The sequence below is a fragment of the Sylvia atricapilla genome, chromosome 7 (genome assembly GCF_009819655.1).
Source record: "Sylvia atricapilla isolate bSylAtr1 chromosome 7, bSylAtr1.pri, whole genome shotgun sequence".
Taxonomy (NCBI): Eukaryota; Metazoa; Chordata; class Aves; order Passeriformes; family Sylviidae; genus Sylvia; species Sylvia atricapilla.
In genome coordinates, this window is record NC_089146.1 from 26197009 (window position 1) to 26220463 (window position 23455).

The 23455-nt window shown below is 37.0% G+C and overlaps 1 protein-coding gene across 5 annotated transcripts in view; it reads left to right on the forward strand.

Annotated features, from left to right (window-relative positions):
• Nucleotides 1-23455, forward strand: part of PTPN4 (protein tyrosine phosphatase non-receptor type 4) — a 111913-nt gene that overhangs the window by 28633 nt on the left and 59825 nt on the right. For 4 of the 5 annotated variants that reach the window (XR_010744025.1, XR_010744026.1, XM_066323041.1 and 1 more), the window contains exons 2-5: nucleotides 12017-12171; nucleotides 18641-18748; nucleotides 21582-21624; nucleotides 21721-21799. Coding sequence is in view for 3 of the 5 variants with exons in the window: in XM_066323041.1 (XP_066179138.1) it covers nucleotides 12017-12171; nucleotides 18641-18748; nucleotides 21582-21624; nucleotides 21721-21799 (385 nt within the window). In the remaining 2 variants the exon portion in view is untranslated. The remainder of the gene's footprint in view (nucleotides 1-12016; nucleotides 12172-18640; nucleotides 18749-21581; nucleotides 21625-21720; nucleotides 21800-23455) is intronic. The other variant, XM_066323044.1, reaches the window with a different exon arrangement.

Below are 23455 nucleotides of genomic sequence, written 5' to 3' on the forward strand. Positions count from 1 at the left end.
GCATTATAAACTGTCTTTTTAGCTCTTCCACTTTTTCCAATTGTATACCTTCAACTTTGTGCCTTTACTTTTTGGTTTTAGGAATGTAGAGATTTCTGCTCCCCACCTCCCCCCACAGGGTATTCATAGTTAGCCTTGACAGTGTTATGTTGCTTTTCACACCATTAATAGTGTCTGCTATTTTTGTTCAGTTAATTTTGTGGAAACTGTCAAGTATTACTGTGTAATTCTCTAAAGAACAAAAGCTAAAAGGAAGAAAACAGTCATATTCAGAAACAAAAAAACTTAAGGGATTTTTTTGAAGCTTGGTTTGACGAATCTTGGTAAGAATGATAAACTTTTATGTAATTTTGGATCCTGTCTTTCCTCTTGCATAATGTTTTTTCCTCTTGCATTATGTTTTTTTACAGATGCTTCTGTAAATTTTCCCATTTATTTTCAAGAGAAGAAAATACATCCCAAAAGGAAGAGTAATTTTAGATGCTCTTGGCAATATGCATGAAGATAATTTATCTTTTAACTTGTTTGTGTCCAGACTTGAGTGTAGTTTAACAATTTTCAAAACTCTAAATGCATGAAGATGAGTGCAGTCTGTGTTAATGTTTAAGTGTGTCATAGCCCCTGACAGAATGTGACTGTTGAGGTCAGAATGCCGCAGTTTTGGAAAACTTTTGATTTGGCTCGGAGTTTCACTTTGTAAGAAGTACAGATGCAACTGTTACAAAATGGGTTTGTACAATTCACAGCTCTGTATAGACATCTTTAAGATACTTTGCTAAAGAAACTAAACCCACAAAACTGATTTTATGTTTCCTGTTTATAATCATTCACATGCAATGGAAGTTTGATGGGATTGTTTGAACATGTGTTATATTTTCATTAGCTCAGATAATTCTGAATTTCTAATCTTGAACTGGCTTGAAAATGGAAATTATTTCCTATAAAGAAAGTCTTTGAGAGGAGGCAGAGATAAGTCAGAAGAATACTGAATACTTAAGCTGAGGTGAAGTTGTAGAATACAGTCAATGAAGAAATAACTAAAAGGAGGCCTTAAAATTCGAGATGATGTAAAATAGGATGGTTCTTTTGCAACTGGGCAGGTACACCAGCAAAACTGATCTTGCCTCTTGCGGGGAGCTCCTTGTTCCAGTTTCCTGGTGTGCTTTGGGGTTTCTCAAGTGCACATCCCATGACCAACCAAAATGTAACCTGCTGCCTTTCACAGCCCACAGCCACAGTGCTGTGGAGAGGCTGAGTGCCTGGAGTGCAGGGCAGGGTGGCTGAAAGCCAGGGGCACGGATGGGGTGAGGTCACTTTTCTGGGCAGCACTGCCAGAAGACATCCCTTGGTTTGTTTTCTGCTGGAGGAAGAAGCGGAGTTGACAAGCGTTTTCCAGGCAGGTAGCCAGATAGGCATTATTTCAGTGGTTCCCGTGGAAAATCAGTGGGTTTTGGCAAAACTGAAATTTTCCACGTGAAAATTTCTATTTTATGGAAATGGTGTTTCTGATTGAAAACTAATCTTGATGGAAAGTGTCCAGTTGGTTACACTGAGCCATATAATTAGCATCTGCTGTGTTTAAATTGAAGATAATTTGGCTTAGGTTTAGCAACTCTGAACAAAATATACACAGACAACTTTTCCTCCCCCTGTCTAATACCTCAGCTTTAGTGCCAGCCAAAATTCAAGTTGAAGTTGGTTATGAGTAGAAAAAAAAGCTTTTTCTGAATTTACCAGTTTGTTTTCAGTTCAGACTGCCTTTAACTTCAAAGGCTTCACAACACAGATGCCATAGCTGGAACTACAGCTGTCAATTCCACTGGCTGCTCTGGGCTTGTGGGTCCTTCAGCATGCAGCAGTATTGATCTGTGGGTGCTCAAGTGGCTAATGGCAAGCCCACAGATTTTCTCCATCGTATGTCTTCTGTCATTGTTGTTTTCAGATAATTGTGGTTGAGGCTTGTACACCATAGAGGATGTGGGATTTGTGTTCATTTACAGTGACACCAAATTAGAATGTGTAACTTCGCATTATTTTGTGTTTTACCTATTTTATCTGCTTAATTATGTACAACTGTTGAGGCCCATCCATTGTTATTTGCATGTAACTTTTCTCTTTCTGATTTCTTAAATTCTGTTTAAAAACCCTCTTACTTGGTTGGTGGAAAAACTGAAATCAAAACTTAATTTTCACTTGCTACATTTCCTCAATTCACTGTGTGTAGTTGGGCTGTTGCTCAAGTTTAGAGCTGTTAATAATAAGCGTCATGAAAGAGACTGTACTTGGTGATTCTAGCTACAGGCAGTTGTGCATTGTCATTAAAAGCTCAAAAATTTGAAAGACTGCTTTTGGATACTGAGGAGCTTTTGTTTTCTATTGAGTCTGTGGAGAACTGTAAAGTCCTTTCTTTAATAGGTGAAGAAATGTTTAAGTCATATGGCAAAGGGGAATCAAATTTGGTTATGCTTTGATACCTTTGAGGAAAACTGTAGGAAGAAATTCAGATTTGGGGGCTTTTGAGGTGGGAGGATATATATTCTTCCCTCTCCTGCCCCCCTTAAGCAAGATATTAAATATTAAGTTGTTGTCACCTGGTACTTCGGTTCTTTGGCTGAACTTGCACTGATTCCAGCCCCTTTTTCTTTTGATCGGTAAATATTTAGGCTTCCTGATCTTATAGTTGTATCGGAGCCAGATTTCCCTTTAATGAAAGATTTATTTAAATCTCTTTAACCTAGTTGAAGAACGCATTTTAAAAAGTACTGCGGATTTATTTTGAGAGGTCTCTATCAAGATATTTTAGTAATCTTTCGTTACAGTCTTCATTTATTACATCTTATTATAGCATTGAGTCATAAAAGCAAGAATAAGAGATCCAGCTCCAGGAATGGGAAGAGATAGATGTAGTAATCATCTGTGTGAAGGTCATGGATTACCATTTTTAATGCTATTTTCAAACAAGGGCAGGTTATGGATAGAATAGAGTTTAAAATAATGGAGGTGGAACTCACTTGGAAAACTTTTCTATTTATTGCTAGTAATCTTCACACATGATAAACACCTCCAAATGTCATGAACTGGCAGCTGCATAACATAGAAACAAGGAGGGTTTATTTCTTATAAATGCATTTGCATATTTGTTTAATTTATATTTTTTTACATATAGGAGGATAGTTGAAGTCACCATTGAGTGATATTTAAACAGTGTTCCTCTTCCTGTTCTTGTTTTTCCTGGCAGACTGCTTCAGCTATCTGCCCTTCCACAGGGATTGGTTGGCTTTTTTAAAAATAAAGTTAGATTTAATTTTTTCCCTGCTAGCTTTGCTGTTTCCATCCTCAGTGTCTCGTTGCAGGAGTGTGGGCTGCTGCTGCTGCTGCCACGGTGCCTGTGCATGTGAGGTGGCGTCAGTGGGACTGTGGCCACAGCTGTGTCCCTGCGGCCGCTTCCCTCTCTGTGCCCTTGCTGCCTCACAAGCTGGCACTGCTCTAGCTGGTGCTTGCCATCAACTTGTGTTTTCATATAACAGGCTATGATACCAGTGTTGTTATTTGAAGGCATTTCATTATACCAGTCATGTTCGTGATACCGTATTGTTATTTAAAGCCTCGTTTCTAGCCTCAGCTGCCTTCCCTCTGTTTCTTCACACCAAGGTATGGCTTCCCATTCTGTAAAGCAGTCACACTGTGATCAGCTGGTTCCTGAAGATCAACTATAGTCCATTGCTTAATAGGGGGATAAGTGTGTTTTTTCTGGTCCTTAAGGTGTATTGGGTATATTGCATATTACTGAGAAATTTTCTAGTTTTCTCAAAGTAATCTCTGAAACCTCATGTGAGGTTCTTCACACATCTTGTTCAAATATATGTGTGACTTCCCTAAAACTTCCCTAACCCCCTGAGTACCAGCTGGAAATGAAAAATCTCCAGGTCAGAAACAAAATAGCTGCACAAATTCATGTGATGTTTCCACTCTGTGGCTTCAGTGTGTCACCTGCAAGACAGTTGGGTTTGTGCTGGTTGTGAATAACCGAACGTGCTCGCTGTCAGTCTTGGCTGAAAGGCACGTGCACTGTGGACATTCTTCTTGCGTCGTGTGAAAGTGATGGAAAGGTCCTGTCTCCTCGGCAGTATTGTTATCATTAGGTCAGTGGGTACTGAGCCATGAGCTGGCAGGAATAGCTGGAAGGAGGCTTTCCATTGCCTTTGCATTTGTTCACACTCTGGCCTGTAAGACTGATGCAGTGAAAAGGGAAATGGGGGCCCTGATGAGGTAGGAGGGGGAAGGATCTGATTGTTTTAATTCTAACTCTTTCTTGGCTGCAGACTTTTAGTGTACTGTTTGAGTTTCTTCAACCTCTCTGACGCTCTGAAACTGTAATGTGGTTTAGACAGGTGTTGACTAAATTTGAAGTTTAAAAATGGGTTTAAAATGAACCATATTGAGCTGTTTGGAATTTATAAGTCCATTTGCCTTTTTTTATTTCCTGACTTCTTTTTTTCTTGCTGAAGAAATTTTAATATCTTCTCAGGCTGTTATCTCATCTAGAGTCCTGGACAGTGAAGATGGAAAGGTTATTGTCTGCATGTGAAACATGACTGAGGACATAAAGGGTTTAGGTTCAAAATAATTGTCAGTGTTGATGGCATGGTTTGTAAGAAGTCTCTTTTTTTATTAATATTGCTCCTAAACTGCCAGGAGGTGTTGTAATCTCAAACTAATGAATTTTATCTTGCTGTTACATGTTTCCTGCGATGTTGCATACAGGAGTGAAGCAAAGCAGATACTAGTCTTCCTGTACTGTCCTACTTCATGCTCAAAACAGAGAAAGGAATCAGTTGAATTTGAGAGGCTTTTTTGTGAGTGTAGTGCATGGAGTTCAAGCATAATGAATATTGACATTTAATTAGATAGAAATGTCATTTATAATAGGCTTCTCTGTTAGCTGTGCCCTTCTTCTTGGGGGCAGGGAGGAGCAAGGGATGGAATTGTCAAATTGTCCAACTAGTTTATTTTTCAGAGAAAACAGTAGTGTGCTACAGTACTATCTCACTAGTTTGCTGTGTTCGGGTGTAGAGCCTCCAGCTGTCTCTAACAGATCCTGTGCAGAGTGACTGAACACTCAACTATTATTTTTATGTTAGAAAATATGAAAATCTGGGAGTGACAGAGCAAGGTTGTTTCATCTTTAACTGTTGTCTCTATCAGTAGTTACGTGATTATAACAGTGAAAATCATGCTTGATATCACACAGCAGTTGTTCAAATTTGAAACCCCTTTTCAGAGAAGTAGATAAAAAGCACTATTCAAGGAGATCTTAGTTTTAAAAGAAATCATTGAGTATTTTTTAACTGAGAATGCTTATTAATTTAGGCATCAAGACTATGCTGAAATCCACAACCAACCTCATGAAATCTTCCTGTTTATGAGATGCATTAAGAGTCTTAGAAATTTATCTGAGTAAGTGGCTAGAATATTAAATTAGTTCTCCGCTACTGGTTCATGTATAGGAGAAGCTGATGGTAGAGGGGAGGGGCTTCATTCAACTTCTTTTCTCTTAGCTGTTGAACTTTGGGCCCAAAATTTTCAGAAAGTGTCGTGTGTACATTAAGAACAAATGCTTTTTTGTTAGATTTGGCTCTTCCTATGATTGAGGATTGAGGATGTGGAAAAGGAGGACGTAAGAGTAGCTTATTCCTTGAAATGCAGGTGAGATAATGGATGTTTTGAGGAGAACATAAGGATGTTTCTCTTTGTGGCTTTCAGAAGTGAAATAGGATTTCCCTTTACTGTTCTATACTTCTGGCATCCATGAGGGATTTGCTCAGGCAGCTGAGTGTCTGCAGATAGTAGAGATCTTCGAGGAATGTATAGAAGCAGCTGCAGATCAGTTAAACTTGTGTTCTGTTTTCATGCAGGAAGGGTGGAGACTGCTCAGGGCCGGGCTGTAAGGGAGGATACAGGAATCCCTGACCCAGGAGCAGGAGAGTTTGGAGCCTGGGAGCTGCCAGCCCCATGCAGGTACCCAGCTAAAGTGAGCACAGTCTGGTTGCCACCAGTGGAGAGAAGTTGCAGAGGTTTAGGGGACTTCAGCTTCCTGCCTTCCAAAGCCAGTATCTCCTTTTATCCAGTGTTCTTTCCAGGACTGTCTGGGAACATAGTAGCCCTGAAGAGCCAGTGGCTGTAGTTAGTTACATGGTACAGTAACAGTAACTGTCCCAGTTGGTCAACAGTACCAAAGTATTACATGTTTAGCAGAAGACACTGAAAAATTCTAAGCAGAAAACCTTAATTATATGTGAAGATTAAGTCCAGTGACATCCTTCTTCAGTGAAGTTTTAGGAAAAGTTTAATAAGTGGCTGTATGATAACTTCTCAGGAGTATACTGTCTTCCTTAAGTAGAATGAATGTCGTCAATTTATATATAACTGATATTAAATAAACCTAGAAATAAATCAAAAGGGTTTGATAGAGCTTGGAATCATTAATAATGGTGTTGCCTGGCTGGAAGTCTTGCTGGAAGCCTTGCACCTGGTGATTGCAAAGTGAAAAAAGTCAGTGTTTACATATCCACTTTAATGAATGATAGATACTTTCCATTATTTGGTCAGCATAAAGCAGGAAGGAATCACAGAATCATAGAATATCCTGAGTTGAGAGTGACGCACAAGGATCATCAAGTCCAACTCTCGTTGGAACAATTTCAGGATTGTAGTGCATGGGTCGATTCACTTAAATGAAAATGCATTTCTGCTCTGCTTTTATTTATAAGCAATGTCCTGCAGCTGTGTACTACATCAGAATTGCTGAAAGCTTTCAGATCAAATTTTTGAAAGATAAAAAATTTGAACCTTTTCTTTAGACTTAATGCAGAATTCCCTCAGAAAAGGGCATGACCAGCTAATGTTTAGTATTTTCAAACTAGTTTAATTTACATTTAATGTAGTGTCACTAATGTATTTTCAAGTAAACCTATGTGAAGATGGGCTCTAGGTGTACCTCAGTGTTTGTCTGAATTGCAATATGTTGTATTATTCTGTTTAAACCTTCAAATTGTCTTTGTACTTTTAAAACGGTTTGTTGTTGTTTTATATATATAATAAAGTGGTCTGGATAATTTTAGCAACAATGGGGTCTGCATTTTACTTAATATATTCAAGCTGCATCATGTTATGAGGACGTGGGTCTTCTGTGAGTCTGTGACCTACTTTTCTACTTCTTGTAGGAAATTCATGTACTGTGTTGGACCCAAATGAACAGGTGGGCCGCAGTGCAAATCCCTGCCTTCTGGGTTGCTAAAATACGAGCTCCTAAACAAATGGAAATCTGGCAATGCGTGAGCTTCTTTAGCTGCTTTAGATGAGACATGAAAAATGAAATTTCTCATGTCCTTGCATGCACATGTAATGTGTTAAGGTGCTTGTTTTTCTGTACATTACATCAAGAGTTCTCCTAAAGAAAGTTTGCATCAAGTCAGCAAATTGGCTGCACACTTGGATAAATTAAATTTCAGTTAATTACCTGCTTAACCAACTGCTTATTTATTAAGCTGCTTAAAATCAGTTGGTTTACTGTAAGCCCAAGCAAATTGTCATTATAATGTATACATTTACATAAAAGAATAAAGGATGCTGAAAATTCACTGGTGAAGCTCCTGTATGCTCTTTAGTGCCCTAACCAAGCCAGTATTGCAGGAATGTTCTGCCCTTTGATAGGGAACATCCCCTGGAATTGCTTCACCATTTGAAACCTGAGCTCAGGCAGGAAATGTACAACTTACTCCCTCCACAGACCTGAGAGGTAAGTGGAGTTACTTTGCACGAGTTCTGTCCTTCTCCAGTTGCTGTAGCAGCATGTCCTTTAGATTGTTAACTCACATACCAAAGTATTACATGTTTAGCAGAAGACACTGAAAAATTATAAGCAGAAAACCTTAATTATATGTGAAGATTAAGTCCAGTTTAAATAATCCACTTGCATGTATAAAAATACTTCAGTGTTAAGTGGCCATGGCACTGCCCATGATGTGGATATGCACACACAGTAGTACCTTGCTTAAGTTGATGTGCCGTTTAAGCCAGTTGTTCTCAAACTGGTTTTTTGGTTAAATCTCAGCTTTTGTTTTTATTCCTGTTTTTTGGGGGGGATGCAGGTTTTACTTTGGAGATTAAAGCAGTCCTCTGTTTGATAATAACATTAGCTATAATATTTTTATTGCAGAAGTATACAATGAGTGTAGCTGAATTTTTAACAGATTTTTCTCATTTTATATATCAATATTTGTTAAGAAATCAGCTGTAATTTGTAACCTTATAAGCAATAGCTAGCTAGCCATCTCACTATTAATAAGTTTTCAAAATTATAGCAAGAATGGCAATATGTGGTTGGGAGACTATCTGTGTTCTTAGTGCATGTGTTTCTTAAAAGAAGTAGCAAAGATGATATGGGTACACTTTGGGGCCAATTATGTTGTAAAACAAGTGTGTCAGTAAAACCAGTAATTGCAGGGTCTATCTATGCCTAACAACTGCATCCTTTTTGTTAAGTGTACGTGTGCTGATAGAGGTTTAAATATGGGTTGTGTGCACATGATTGGCCACATAGCAGTTCCATGTAATAACCCTGGCAGATCTTATAAGGGGGAGTATTTTTGAAAGGGCACATGATAGTGAAGGTGTTTTAGCATATTCTTTACATACTTCCAAGTCTCTTTGCTGACATGTAGGGAAAGAGTAACTTCGAATGTGGGTTGCAGAAGACAGTCAGTCTTTTGTCACCTTTCTCTCTATTACTTTCATGGCTGTTTTATTTCCATTTTGTAGATGCATTTCAGAATTTCAGTCACTATACTTGTAAAACTATGTTCTGTAGTTGCAAAAACCTCTTAGTTTCATGCAAGAAATTTGTCTGCTGGTGGTTCCAATTACTGTGTATTTTATGTGGGACGTGGAATATAATGTTTCATTGCATAATCTGAAAGTACAAAACAGTTTCTTAAGTCCATAAAGAAAACATTCATGAATGACTGATGTCCAGCATGGTGGGACTATGAGCTTCACACCAGGAAGATGCTAAACTCCAGACTGTGGAACAGCATGAGAAGTGTGTGTGTCCTACTTGTTTCTTCCTTAAAGAGAGTGGAGAAGGCGTTGCCCTTCCAGTCTGCAAGCAACATGAACTGTTGTTCTGGCCCAATATAGCTGCTCCTGTTTCCATAGCAAACATACAGTGCCTTCTTTCTTGAATTTGATCATTTCATTTATGTATGTGGAGAAAAATCCAGTCATTGTCTGTAACTATGCAATTTTTTTGTTTGTTTGGCTTGAGCAAAGGTGATCTGTTTTACAGCAAGAACCTTGATAGATCTGGGAGTTGGGTCTGTTGAAGGGACCGAGTGAATGGTTTCATGGTGTTCAAAGAATTTGAGGGTCACTCAGGGGTGATTGTCTCTTTGCTCACTCTTACAGGTTTATTGCTGTGTCTGAAACCTAGTTTATCTGTCTAGTTTAAGGCAGTGATGAGGAAGGAAAAAGTATTGTTGGTCTTGTCTTGACAAAAAGATAAGACAAAAATAGAGGAAAGAACAGGAGAAACGGTGAGACGTACCTTTTTCTTCTCTTAAGACTCTTAAGATGATTTCTAGCTTTTAACAAGTCTTTTTTTCCCCTCTGCTGCAAAACTGTGTATTGTTGAGTTAGACTCTCGTAGCTCACTACTAAATGGATTTGTGAGGACTGGACTGCAATACTTACTTGAAAGCTGAACAGTCGTTTGTGCACTAGTGATTGTGTATGTGATGAAGATTACACGTACTGTTTCTTGGTTGTTATTTTTTCAAGCCCTTGTATAGTACACCTGTCAAGGGGTTGTTTCTGTGGTATGAAGAAATTGGTTTTAATCAAATTGTGTGCTTTTCTGAAACCTTCTTAGTTTCAGTTCAGCAGCAAATACCATCCTAAAATTTTGGCTGTACTTATCAGCTGTGTAGCTGCACTGGTAATGCCAACCTTTATGCCATTATGACTAGTAAGGCTTTTAGATTGTGTCTATGTGGCAAAACACTGTGAAATGTTAAATGGTTGGCTCAGATCACTGGTATGGAGGTTCAATTCCTCTTTGGTGTTTAAAGGTCTTCTGCTTTTTATTTTTGAGATCTGTAGAAGGTATAGCAGAAGCAGCCTCTCTATGAGGAGTTGTCAGATGGATTTTGGTTTTAAGCTTTACTTGAGAGTTTTCATGTTTGTGACACAATTTTTCATTAGTTTGTCATTAAAACAGTCATAAATTTAGCAGCTGGTGGCTTTATCTGGTGTCTGTATAGTTCAGTTTGTCATGTTCGTTTAAGAAAACAAGAATAAACTTGCTGTAGTTCTGCATGGGTACAGCATTTAGTTCTGAAGCCCATGACTGACTAGCCAAAATAAAAAAGCTGTCTGGTGAGGAACAAGTACTTGTTCATCTGAAAATGCTGGGTAAGTCAAAACTGAATCATTTTGCAAGGATGGATGATCATCAAGCAGATTTTTTAATGTCTCAGGTGTGTGGTCATACTTAAGGAGCTGAAGAAAAGCAAAATACCTCAGGGATTTTTAGGGCAGTTGCTCAGGCGGTTGGTCTGCTGGCAGTGGAAAGATGATGGAATTGCAAAGTTCCAGCTTGGTTCTTGGTCTTCCACTTTCCCATGAGAGCCTATGTATCTAAGTTACCAGCTATTTAGGAGGGATCGATCTTTAATTTCTTACCCCTCCCTCTTTGTTTATGTATATTGAAGCACAGATACTTCTTATGATCCATGCAAGCTCTGTAATCACTGCTGAGATGTTTGCTGACCTCCGCTAAATTCTCAGGGTTTTTTCATCACCATATGCTCCCATCCCCCTCCTCAAATGTGAAGCTAACGTGTAGATGTGTTTGAAGTCTTCGTAATCTCATGCAAGATAAGGAAAACCAATCATTTTATATTTGGTTTTGAATATACCTGTGTTCTTTTTGCTACTCTTAGGGTATTTTAATTTTATGTCTCAACGTATTTTGTACTTAAGTTATGAAACTTTGTTTGCTTACGCCCTTGTCAAAGGATGTAGAAATAGTTTGCTGAGTGTGTAATTAAGTGAATCACAGGCCCTGGTCCTATGAGGCACTTGAGAAAGTAGCAGGTATCATTGGATGGAGCTGATAGCTTTGGGTGGGCACAGAAGGTGGGCTGGACTGGGGCTGGATGATAATGATCAGATCGTAGATCTGAAGAGTGAAAGTCAATTCTTGCATATTATTTATCGGCTCTCAGCTTAAGGCGTCGACTGGTGATGATCATGGTTGCTTAGTGAGGGGATGAGAATTGTTTGTGCTCCCAAACTAAGTGTGTAAATCCAATCAAATTGACATAGACAGAAGATTCAGTAGTTTGACAAACATTAAACTGTAATTTCAAAAAAAAAAAAACGGGGGAAATAAACAATGCTAATGTTTTTACCACTGTGCATTCTCATGTTTTTTATGATTTTACAGTGAATACACAGGCCTTCCTGCAGAACAATGCATCAAAGTCTTGTGTGTTTGCCGTTTTTTTTTTCTTTATAAAGCTTTTTATATAATTTTTTTTTGCTGTTTTGCACTGAAATTAGCTACTTAATTGCATCTAATATCAGGAAGCTGGTAGCCATGATGCCTAGCAATTACAGTGCCTTTTGAATTGAAAATGTTCTTGTGAATCTTTAAAAACAAACCAAAAAAAACAACAAGTAAACAGCAAACCCACAAAATAACCTTAAAATAGGGAGGGTATGGACAATGGGCAGAAAGTAAAGGACTGAGTATTTTAGTATAAGGTTGTGTTGTAACATGTAAGATATTGCTTTGTTATTGGCTACTGTGAATTTAGTATTCATTTTTCTTTTGTCTGTAATGGAGTTTTTGAAAAATCAACTTGCTGTGTGTTTTCACCTTTCTTTGAGATGAGAAATTCTTGTATTTGCATTTTTTGGCTCTTTGTAAATCTTCTGTTTGTTTTGCCTGCAGACCGTGTGTGGACAGTAATGACCGCACGTTTCCGATTGCCTGCTGGCAGAACCTACAATGTACGAGCATCTGAGCTGGCACGAGACAGGCAGCATACAGAGGTGGTCTGCAACATTTTTCTCCTGGATAACACTGTACAAGCTTTCAGAGTTAATGTAAGTAATGGGCTTATTGCAAATCAATATCTGGCTTATTGCAGATCAGTATCCCGAGTTTGCTTTCCTTTGCTGCATTTGTATGGCTGGAGTTTGACTTACAATCAGGGTTAAGGAGAGAATAAAAGGGGAAGTTGTGTTCAGGCAGGCGTGCTTGTACATGTGCACAGTGTTATTTGGAACTTAGTCATTCTGGCATCCTCTGTGGTGCTAACACATCTTCATTTCAAAATCCAGTGTACGAAGCATAATTTATTTCTAGTAATTCTCTTAATGGATAAAAGTTGTCCGGTGGAAATGGAGGAGAGTTTTGCTATTGAGTTGAATGAAGCTTTTGTTCTGCTGCATTCTGGTTTTTGTACTTTGAACACAAGTAAGGTGGAGTGGGAACTCCTCCCATAGCTGTGTAGCTGACTGTGTTTAATCACCTTTATGGTTCTATTTGGTCACAGCTGCCATCTCAGAGTATCTCCCTGCTCTTTGCTTTTCTCAGATAATATTCTTGTTCTGTGATTTCCCTCACTTAAGCTCACCATCTTCTACTACAGTAATGAGAATGACAGTAAGGAAAATGGAAAGCTGGTTGTTGAATACTGAGAACTGTTAATGGAAAAAATCAACACCTTTGAACATGAACCTGGAATTTAAAATAGGTTATTAATTCCATTTTCTAATGAAAATGTACATGGTGTTGTGTATATGTTACATAAGTGCAACCTTTTCTTTCAGCTTCCTGAGGGGAAAAAAAACCCATGAAAAATAGGCAAGGACCTCACAAGATAATATTAAAGCATTTAAAGTCATCTGTATGTAAGAAGAACCAGAACTTAACAGGATAGAAGCTGTAGGTTTTCCTGTGAAAGTAGAACTCTGTCTTTACTTTAAAAGCTATGGACTTGATGACTTACATGGAGAAAACTTGAATAATGTGATGGTGAAAGTTAACAGGTGGCATAATTAATTTTTTTCAAAAGAGAATTGAACTTCAGCAAATGCAGTGTAGGAGTATCAAATAAGGCTGTGGGACTTCAGATGGGAAGTGAGGGAGAAAGATTTGACAATTGCTTCACTATGTGGACAAATCTAATTCAGGCCATTTGAAAAAGTTCTAACGCTCAGTAATTATATTGAATTCTGATATGCAGTGTTCAGCAAAGATATTGATGTATTTGAATGTTTCAGGGGAGATTTGTGAGAGGAATTGCTTTTTTCTGTTCTGTGATTAGTAGTTAGAGACTACAGCTGCTGAGCAGAAGTGAAATCTGTTATCTGGCAAAAACTTGCAAGGATCCAGCGTCCAGAGGCTTAAGGTTCAGAGGCAGATCTGGTGCTTATTCGTTTGAGCTATGTCAGTCAAGATGGAAGGGTTTAAGATATTTTCTTGAGGCATTTTTGTAGTTCATTCAAAAAATACTTAATTTTTCTGGACTTCTGAGTAGTAAAGTGTGGGAATTTTGGATGATGGAGCTGAGGAACAGATGTTTAAATACTTTAATTTATTAACATCAAGCCTCCTTTTACTTCTGGGATAATTTTTTCTATATTCTTTCCTGTTTTCTGTATTGCTTAACTTCTCATCCCTGCTATCAGTTTCCCACTCTATGCTGCCTGCCAAAAAGTAGTACGTGCAAAATGTAGCTGGTTATAAAGCATTAGAAGTATATAAGGAATTGTAAATGTTGTCATCTTTGCTTTCAGGTGCATGAGTTTTCCATTAAGTATCTGTCTTGAGGTTTTTTCTTATGAAGAAAGTAAGAATTGGGAAAAATAAGGAGTAGTAGGCCAGTAGGTATTGTAGATGTGCTTCTTTTCGATCTAGGTGTTCAAAAGCTATTTGTTTTTAGAGGATACTAGTGTCAGAAAAGCAGCTATTAAAAGAAGTTTCAGAAAAGCAGCTATAAATCCTCAAATGTCTGTTCTGTCTCTTCCAAGAAAAAGTTATGTAATATGTTCTTACCACCTCCCTAGTGTACTAAATATATTAGTTGCATGGATCATGCTTTACTGCTTATACAGATCAGCCTGCAAGTTTGTGTATTAAAACTGAGTCTAAGGAATAAAAAGTTCCTTGGTGCTGAACATGTTGATTTCATGTCTTAGCCCCATTCTGTTTTTTCACAAATAGGGAGTAATAAAGTATTCATTTGTAGCAAATGTAACCTACATGCTATACAGGTTCTCAGGTTTTAGAGCTTTGTTTTACTTTATTGTGGTTGACACTATACTTAGCCATAAATATTTATGGACTTGTTTTCAAAATAGGAAGAACAAAGATAACATCAAATAAATTAGCAGCTTTTTTTTTCTCCTGGTGATTGCTATAGGTATTCTGTATGCTAATGACTGTAAAACTTAATCATCTGGAGGATGCAGTGCTATGTTAATAAAAATATACTCAAATGCTATTTCTTCTCCAGCAGCAAAGTGCTGATCACAGATAGTGTCTCTTGATAGTTTATGTGATTTTCTAAGTTCACATTTTAACCAGCCCTTTCTATTGATCTGCAAAAAAGGCACCCCTGTGCTAAGCCTTATCTTGCAGAGAGCATAACAAATCAAACCAGACAATCCCTGTGGATTGTAGCCAGAGAAAGGCTGCATTGGTTCCAGGCACAAGAATCAGCTGGAATTAACCTGTGCAGTTAAGTACAAACCCTATATCTAAAACACTCTGCTTACCAAGTGAAGGAATCCTCCTTTAATCCTGAAAAGCAGATTTTAGTAGAATATGTAGATGGAAGAAAGGAGGTTGATGTGAGTTAACTACATGATCAGGATGATGTGCATTACCATAAAACTGTTTCTTCGAGATCAAATTACTTTAATTAGTTTTAATTACTTGTTTGAATACCTAAAATTATATATTTTCCATGCAGACTGGCTTACTTCTGTTCCCTGAAAGACAATAGATAGATATGGGTATAACACTAAACTTGAGGAAAAAAGTCAAGATAGATGGGGTGGGTTGTTCTGTGAGCAAGGTTAATGGTCATGGACAAATGTTTCAATTTGAAGCCTTTACTATCCTAGAACTTACTGAATTTGCACTCTAATGGAAGTAAAAACCTAAAAACCTGTAAAATAACTCATATCAAACAAGAAAAGAACAAACCAAACAAAAAAACCCCAAACAATCCCCCTGTAATTTTAGAGGTTAAAAATTTTAGTAATTTAATCTTCAGCATTGCTTAGATACTTGCCCTTTTTTTCTTTAACAAAAAATAAAATAAAATAATAAAATAATTAGCATCGGCTGTAGAAGGAAAGGAGACTGTTGTGCACTGTTGAGGAATGCACCTCCTGGACCAGCAACCCAGGCACTGTGGTGAGCTGCGAGGGGAAGGGTTTTTGTGTTGTCAGTGGTGAAGGAGCAGCACAGCCTCCCACACACGTGTGAGCAGCAGAGCTGTGACCTCCTCCAGGAAAGCCCAGAACCTGTCATCCCCTTCCTCTGTCATCAGAAGTCCAAATTTTTTTGGGCTGACACAGCAGCAGTGTCTCGTGGTGGTTGCTGTGGGTGCAGCCAGTTCTGTTGGCAGCAGCAAAACCAGAATGTCAGTAATGCAGACTGAGAAGAGGGTGGTAGTTGGTGAGCAGGCATAAAGCCTGTGTAATTAGTTATCTGCCTAAATTTTCACACATGGTGTTTGTGAATAAATGACAATCATTTTGCAATTAAAAATGAATCTGTATATATCTAATGGTACTAGATTATAAATAGTTCATCAAATGCGGTTAACATATTGATGTCTACTGTTTATGTCAAATTTGTCCTAAAAGGCCAAAATTTGTGAGACATTCTGCCTCCAGCATTGACTAGTAAGTACATATAACCCTCTCATTTTTCAATTCAGAGAAAAAAAAAATGGACCTTGTATGTCTAACTCCTGTGGTTTTGTCTTAGATCTCATTTTTCATATGTGTTTTCATTATTTCTTGTTTTATGAGGGAATAATGTTTAACTTGTTTCTTTTAAAAGCAAGTTTCTTTTTATGCTTATTTACATTTAATGGGTTTGCTTTTTTATTAAAAAAATCAGATATTTAAACTTGCTATCATACTTAATATAATTTTGAGCAGCTATTCAGTGTTAAGATAGTATTACAAATATTTTGGATCTTTCTCAACAAGGAGAATTAAGACCTTCACCTGCTTTGGCAAGCTGCAACATCATTACATAAATATCAGAGATGGGTTAAGCTAAGGTCTGGTTTTGCTAGATGCTTATCTTTATTTTGCACATAAAAAGTAAAACATTGTGATCCAAACAAATGCTTCATGTTGAAACCTGTCTGCTCTTATCAAATTTGCTGCTCAATTGCAGGAAAAAATACCTTCCTTGCAGTTGTGGAATGGTGTTCTACATTTCTTCATTCCAATTTATCAGCAAAGCTTTTTCATTAGGAAATATCTATTCAGGTGTTTAAGAAACAGTATACATTGGCAGGATTGGATTGGAAGAAAGCAGCAGAGATGGTATCTGCATGTTGTTAGAGGAAGTAAAATGTCAGCTGTGGTAATTGCAAGGCTAAACTTAGATTCCAGGCATCTCCCGTTTTCTCATAGTTACTGTTATAAGTTCTTAGTTTGTGCTCTTATTTAAATCTACGTGGGAAAAATGCCAAGAGGCAATTAGTGTTGCTGTGCAATTTTAAAATTAGCTTTATTTGCTGTAAAAACTGTACTGATTATTGGTTTATTTCAAAATATAACAGAAACTCCTAATTTAGTAAAAATAAAAGTGACTATATTTGGATTGTATATAAAATGCCTTATGCATTTATGCTGTTGTACATTTATTGTGTTAACATCTGTTTTTTTCTTTGCTTGTTTTTAGTCATTTGTAAAGTAAATTTTTCAGTGGTGGACTTTTTAACAACAGTCCTCCTACATTTCATATAAAATTACTCTGTATCATTTAAAAAAATAAGGTATTTTGCAAAGTAAATACAAGAATTCTTAGGTCACTTCAATTTAGCCAAATTTGTATGGGACCTGAAATATATCCCTTATGTAATTTCAGTTTAAAGATATATGCAGAGTTATGGGTATGATTGTCCTCCTGAGATTATTTCAAGCATAATTTGTGGATAACTGTTCTCTCCTTTTTTATTATTATGAAATAAATTACCATGCTTCTTGGAGTTTTTAGGCTCAAAGATCTGCCTCTGACAGTTTATTCAACTTCAGCGTGATTTCATCTGAACAAAAAAGTTAGTTTTGATAGGATGCTCTTAGGTGTTAGCAGATGTCTGAAGATAGATTTGTACATTTTTCTCTTGTATGGATATTAATGGAATTCTTGCAACCTTATCTTGATCTTTTCATGACATACTTCCATTTTAACAGCTGTAAAGGTAAACTGTTATGTAATCTGTATGAAACAGGGTCCTTTGGGAGAAGAACAGCAGGAGAGGGTTGTTTTAAAACCCTAAAATATCTTACTGCCCACAGTAAACAAGGCAAGATGTATCAAATCCACTGTAGCTGCAATAATACTCGGCAACTGGAAGATTATTTAGAAGCTTCTCTGCTTGGTGACAGAAAAGTAGAAAATCTGGGTGGAAAATGTATCAGTCATCTCTTTCATATTTCTTCTTGTTGGACAGTTCTTGCAGAATTTTGCTTGTCTTTTGTATTTCAAGACGCTGTGACACTTCTAACTTCTTTGGGAAACTCCCTTCAGATTTCACCAAATGTATTTATTGAGTCCTGTCATAATGACACCCTCAGAGTTTCAATTACTATGTTGGCAGTATTTTCAGGTTAGGCAAAAAATTGTGAGGTACTAACAACTACAGATTGTTTTTATATCAGTTTGTGGGTAACATTTGTGGTAGTAGAAATCAAGTTGGTTCACTTGACTCTGAAAAGTGTTAATGTTCCTCAGTTACTTTGAATTAATTCATTTAGAGTGAAGTACTATCTCAGAAGGTTTGTAAATGACACTTGTTGGTTAGATATTTGGATGTTTCAACTGTCTCTGCCATGAAACTTTGGAAACATTTTCAATATGCTGGTTCATTTAGAGTTAGGATAGATCTTCAGATAAGGAAGGATAATTTGTATAGACCTGTATATTTGAATTCAGTGACCCAAACAAGATTCGTGTTTGCACAGAGTTCTTTATTAATTCCTGAACTTTTTTTTTCCCCTTTTCTGTGCTCCTTTTAAATATCAAATTTGGCTAATGAAAGGCTTTCAGAAATAATCATGTAGCTAGCTGAGAAGTGAGAAGTTCTTACTGTCAGAAAATGACTGAGAAGAAAAATTATTTCCTTGCATATGTTTCAAAAAGAGATGTAGCTTGTTTAAAAATAGTGCTGCTGGGATATACTTTGTGGTATTTAAAATAGTCCTTCCAGAGCATATCTGAAAGAATTTATATGTGCTCTACTTGCCTGAAATCTGTGTGTCCAGTTATATATATTTATTGATTAAAGAAAAGCTCTGTATTTATTCTCTGCAGAAACATGATCAGGGCCAAGTTCTGTTGGATGTAGTCTTCAAGCATCTCGATTTGACAGAGAGAGATTACTTTGGTTTACAGTTGGCTGATGAGTCTACTGATAACCCTGTAAGTTAACTCTGTTTTATAAGTACAGTTCTAAAACTCATAATCGTGTTCATCACTGCAGTTTTTGTTTAAAGAGAGGTAAATAGAAACCATTGCAAGATCATGCCATTTTCCCCAACTGTCATTTGTGAGGGTCTGTATCATCATGTAGTTTTGATAAAATTACAGATTAATAGTCAACAGTTTGGATCAAAAAAATACTGAGTTCTGTGCTTATGAAGTAATATCTTAAAATGATATTGTTTGTTTTATTGTATCTGTTTACTAGATTGCATTATCATTGTCAAAAATAGTAAATATGTTTTAAATTTGTTTTGTGGTTGTTTTTGTCACTGGGACATATGGAATAACAAGGAGGTTTTAGATTGTCATGTATGGAATTTCTGTTTCTAGCCCAGATATCTGGTGATCTTTCAATCGTGCGTTGTGCAGTCCAGTATCTGACACGGGCATCTCATCACCTTAACAAAGAAGGGACTCCCTTAGAACTGTGTATTTACAGCAGTTCATGGGCTTAACTGAAAGGAAATTCTGCACAACTGAAACTTTGTAAATCATGAGTAGAAACTAAGATATGCAAATGTAGCATTCATTGCACTAGTTACAGTGCTCTTATTGGGATCTTGATTGCATAAGAACACTTTTTGGATGTTTTCTTTTGTAAGTATCAAATGGTCAGTACTTGTTTTAAAAAGTGCCATTTAGCTAACTATTACTCCTTTTAAGACAGTTCTTTACCTAATTGTTATTAGATGGGCAGCACAGTGATGGGGTCAAAACTTACCTCCCAACTTCTGCATCAAAGTCAGCTGTATTCACTTGTTGACAGTTATGTTAAGACGTTGGTGGACTGCTTCTGTAATATTCTTATTCTAAACTTTGTTTCGGGCTCAAAAAACAAAGGGAAGCAGAAGAAAAGGCTGAAATATTTTTCAGCTTTCTTTAAGAAGTGTTTAATTGAACACTGCTCAATATTTCACTCGACATTCAGAAATTTATGTCACTTTCCAAAGGTAGACCTCTAAGCTCTTTAGTTTATCTGAGCACAACACTGTAATACAAGGATCTGATTAAGGGTTAGTCTGAAATGATGACTTTATTTTTAGAATTTATTTGATACAAGCGCATACTTTATAAAGATTTTTTTTGTTACTGTTTTGTCTCTTCAGCACATATCTAGCTGCCATGAAAACAATGTGTCAGAACTAAAAAGAAATATTACCAATATTAGTCATGCAAGCTTGGAGAATTGATGGGTTTGACTAATTTCAGGTTTTGATACACATTTACTTTTATACTTGGTTCATTCAGACAAGAAAACCATATTGAGTTGACAGATATTCTGGTTACATGTGAAATAACACAGCAGAATATTGCTAAGATATAATTAATGCAGCAGCAGATGAAGATGATGAGGAAAAGGGGATTTTTCTAATTAAGTGTGACACCGCTGGTATTCTGTTTGAACATGGATCTCATGAATTGCAGAACCCTTGTGGTTTTTATAATACTACTATGAAAGTAAAAATCAAGTATCTTTCAACATGTTTTCAAAGATTTTTATATAAAGTTCATATATATCCCTGGCTAGAGAGTTCTTGAAGCTTTTACATTTAGTCATAAAAGTTAATTGATCCTGTATGAGGCTTTTTTTTAAGATAACCATGCTTTTGAGGCTGTGTCAAACTGTCTCTTTACTTCCTCTTGAGTTAACTTCTACAATGATACAGAATGTGGATCTAGGCATCATTATTTATTATTCCTCGTGAACAAAGTGACACAGGACTAACTTCAGATACATCATGTGTGTCAGGTAGCTCAGGTACCTGTGTGTTTGCTTCTTCCTCCCTCACCTGAAAGAAATAAATAGCCCTGTGATAAATGTGAAGGAGTTGTGTGTTGTTCTGGGTTAGGTGTCTGTCACTCCATGGGAACTGTGCCCATGTAATGATTTCCTGATGCTTGTGGACTTGCCTTGCAAGGTAACACAAGGAATTGAACAGTATTTATACCAAATATAGATTTAAGAGTTACTGGGCTATGTTGGTGTGTGCAGAGACTGCTGGGTTGCTGATGGGCAGTGGTTTAAACAACTTGCAGAACTTTCCAGGCAGCCATACTTTTATCTGAAACTTGCCACATTGTTTTTTTCTAAAGCTTTGCCTTTACACAGCAGTGTTCTCTTGTAGAAATGATCAAGATTTGGCACTGTTCACTAAAATTATTCTGTAGCCCTTAATCCAGGAGGCTGAGTGCTGAGTCTCTGACTTCCAAGATCCAGTTAGTGATGATGTACCAGTGATGACACTCAGGCTGACAATTTGAGCCAGTGGGATCACTCCCTGGGTGTGCCAGACCAGCAAAATTCGGAGTCAGAAGTACTGGAAGTAGTTAAACAAATTGACTTCTGACTTGGGTAAATGAACCTGCTTACAGCTCTTCACTACCACAAGTAGCTCTTCTTAAAGAGCAGCTGACAGTTGTTAAACATGGCATAGTTGGGTTCTGACCTCTCTCAGGCTCCTGTGACAATCATAGAAGCAACTCAGAGTAGAATTACTGCTGTAAAACAGATACCTGGATAAGATAGGCTAAACTTGGAGAAAGAAGAGCAGTGGCAGTCAGTGATGATAGAATGAATAGTAAGAGGTATTAATGAATGGTAAGAGGGCAGTGAGGCATACACAGGCTTACTACTGATTCTGGACAATCACTATTTTTTTGGTTAAAGACCAAGTAAAAAGTAATAGAAAAACTTCAGTTTCTTGATTTATAAGGCTGTGATTTGTACTTTGTTTCTCTGAAGTTGGTGTTGTAATTTGTCTCTTTCCAGAGATGGTTGGATCCAAACAAACCTATCAGGAAACAATTAAAAAGTGAGTAATGTATGTATTTCGTCAATTCATCTATTGTTATTATGCTATTTTTCCAGGGTGCCCTGATTAATTAGAAATAACTTTTCTTGACCATAGGAGGATCTCCTCACAGTCTGAACTTCAGAGTTAAGTTTTTTGTAAGTGACCCAAACAAGCTCCAAGAAGAATATACAAGGTACGTCTGGTTACTTTGTCAATAAAATACTTCTCTAGAACAGTCATTAATTTCTTTAAGGTATAGCATGGAAATTTTCTGTTAAGTCATTCTTGTTCAATGTACAAGCTTCTAAGTTTTGTGTAATAATTACAGATATGAATTATGCAGTACCAAATCAATACAACAAGAAGCTTCAGTGAATAAGCTTATGGATTTATATCCAAGGTGAAGTAACTACATGAAGCAAATTGTACCAAGTAGAAACAGAAAAGGGAAAATAGAGAAAAGAGAAAAAACTTAATCCCAGTATTTACCAATAACTACAAATTTAATTCTATCCTTCCTTGTGTTCTCCTTTGTGACTAAAAATTGCTGAGCATTCTGTGTTCCTTTTACACTTTCCTCCCCAATTTTCTGCTTAGTACTAATAAAATGAATCTCCGTGGTTGTACTTGTAGTCTGAATCATGTAAGCTTATTTTGATAGCAGTGTGTTGAAATCTGTTGAAGAAAATGCTCAGTGTGAATCAAAAATCAGAGGCTTGTGAATTGCAATTAGACCCTGAAGAAATGCCTCAAATTTTCCATATTTTTAATTACTTCTGGCCCTCTACAGAAAGGCATAAATTGACAGATTGGAATTTTTGGATGTCGGCCATTATGTTGGAAAACAGGTCAGCCCCATTCAAAAAAATTATTGAGGATAGCTTTTGAAACCTAAGTATCAAAACTGTGACAGTCTGAGTCCGCATTTGTTTGTAATTTCCTTTGATTTGTCATATTTTGGACAAAATTTTGCACGTATCTATGCAGACAGAATTCACTAAAATGAGTCCCACAAATCCTGGATGAGACTTTGTTTTACAGAAATATTTACCCTAGGAAAATTTGGCAATTTACTCTGTCAAAATAATGAATATGTTTTCTGAATTAAAGGACAATATGTAATATTCCTGAGGGAGATGTAAAAAAGGATAAATGTTGATCAGTATGAAGTAAACCATAAAGAAGGAGAAAACTGGAGAAGTGCTATTCTCTAAATACAAAGCTATAAACACAGCTTTCTTTTAAATGAGAAATAATGTATGGTTTCTGTATCTAGGTCAGGTCTGCCTTTTTTGCTAATAGGCCTAATTGCCCCTGAGAAAACTCATTTGTATTTGGAATTATTATAAAGAGAGCGATATTATCCATGGGCTTTTTTGGAGTGAAGTTAGGATACCATGTCACAAATACGGCTCCTTTCACATGATCAGTATTCCCACCTCAAAAAAGGGGAAGAAAAAGTGCAAACTTCTGACAATTCTGGCTGAAGCTGAGACTGTTCCAAAATGCTGAGTTTTTATAAATTCCATGAGAACAGAGGAATGGCTTGACAGGTGAGGCAGTATATGAAGAGAAGTCAGAAAAAGGTTCATTGCAAGTTCGTGTTGTCTTAGACCTCTGTGCTTTCATATGAGCAAAGCAGGTTTGAATGGCCCAGGTCAGGAGAGGTCAGCAGGAGCTCAGCGTGTGCTGGAGAGCTTCGCTTCAGGAACTTGTCTGGGGAGGGAATGAAGCTTTATTAGTGCTCCTCATGGCAGGAAGAATTGCTTATTAATGTTGACTCCATTAGCAGTGATTCTGTCCTGCCCTTTTCTAGCTATAGCTCTATAAGCAAGATGAAAACATGGTA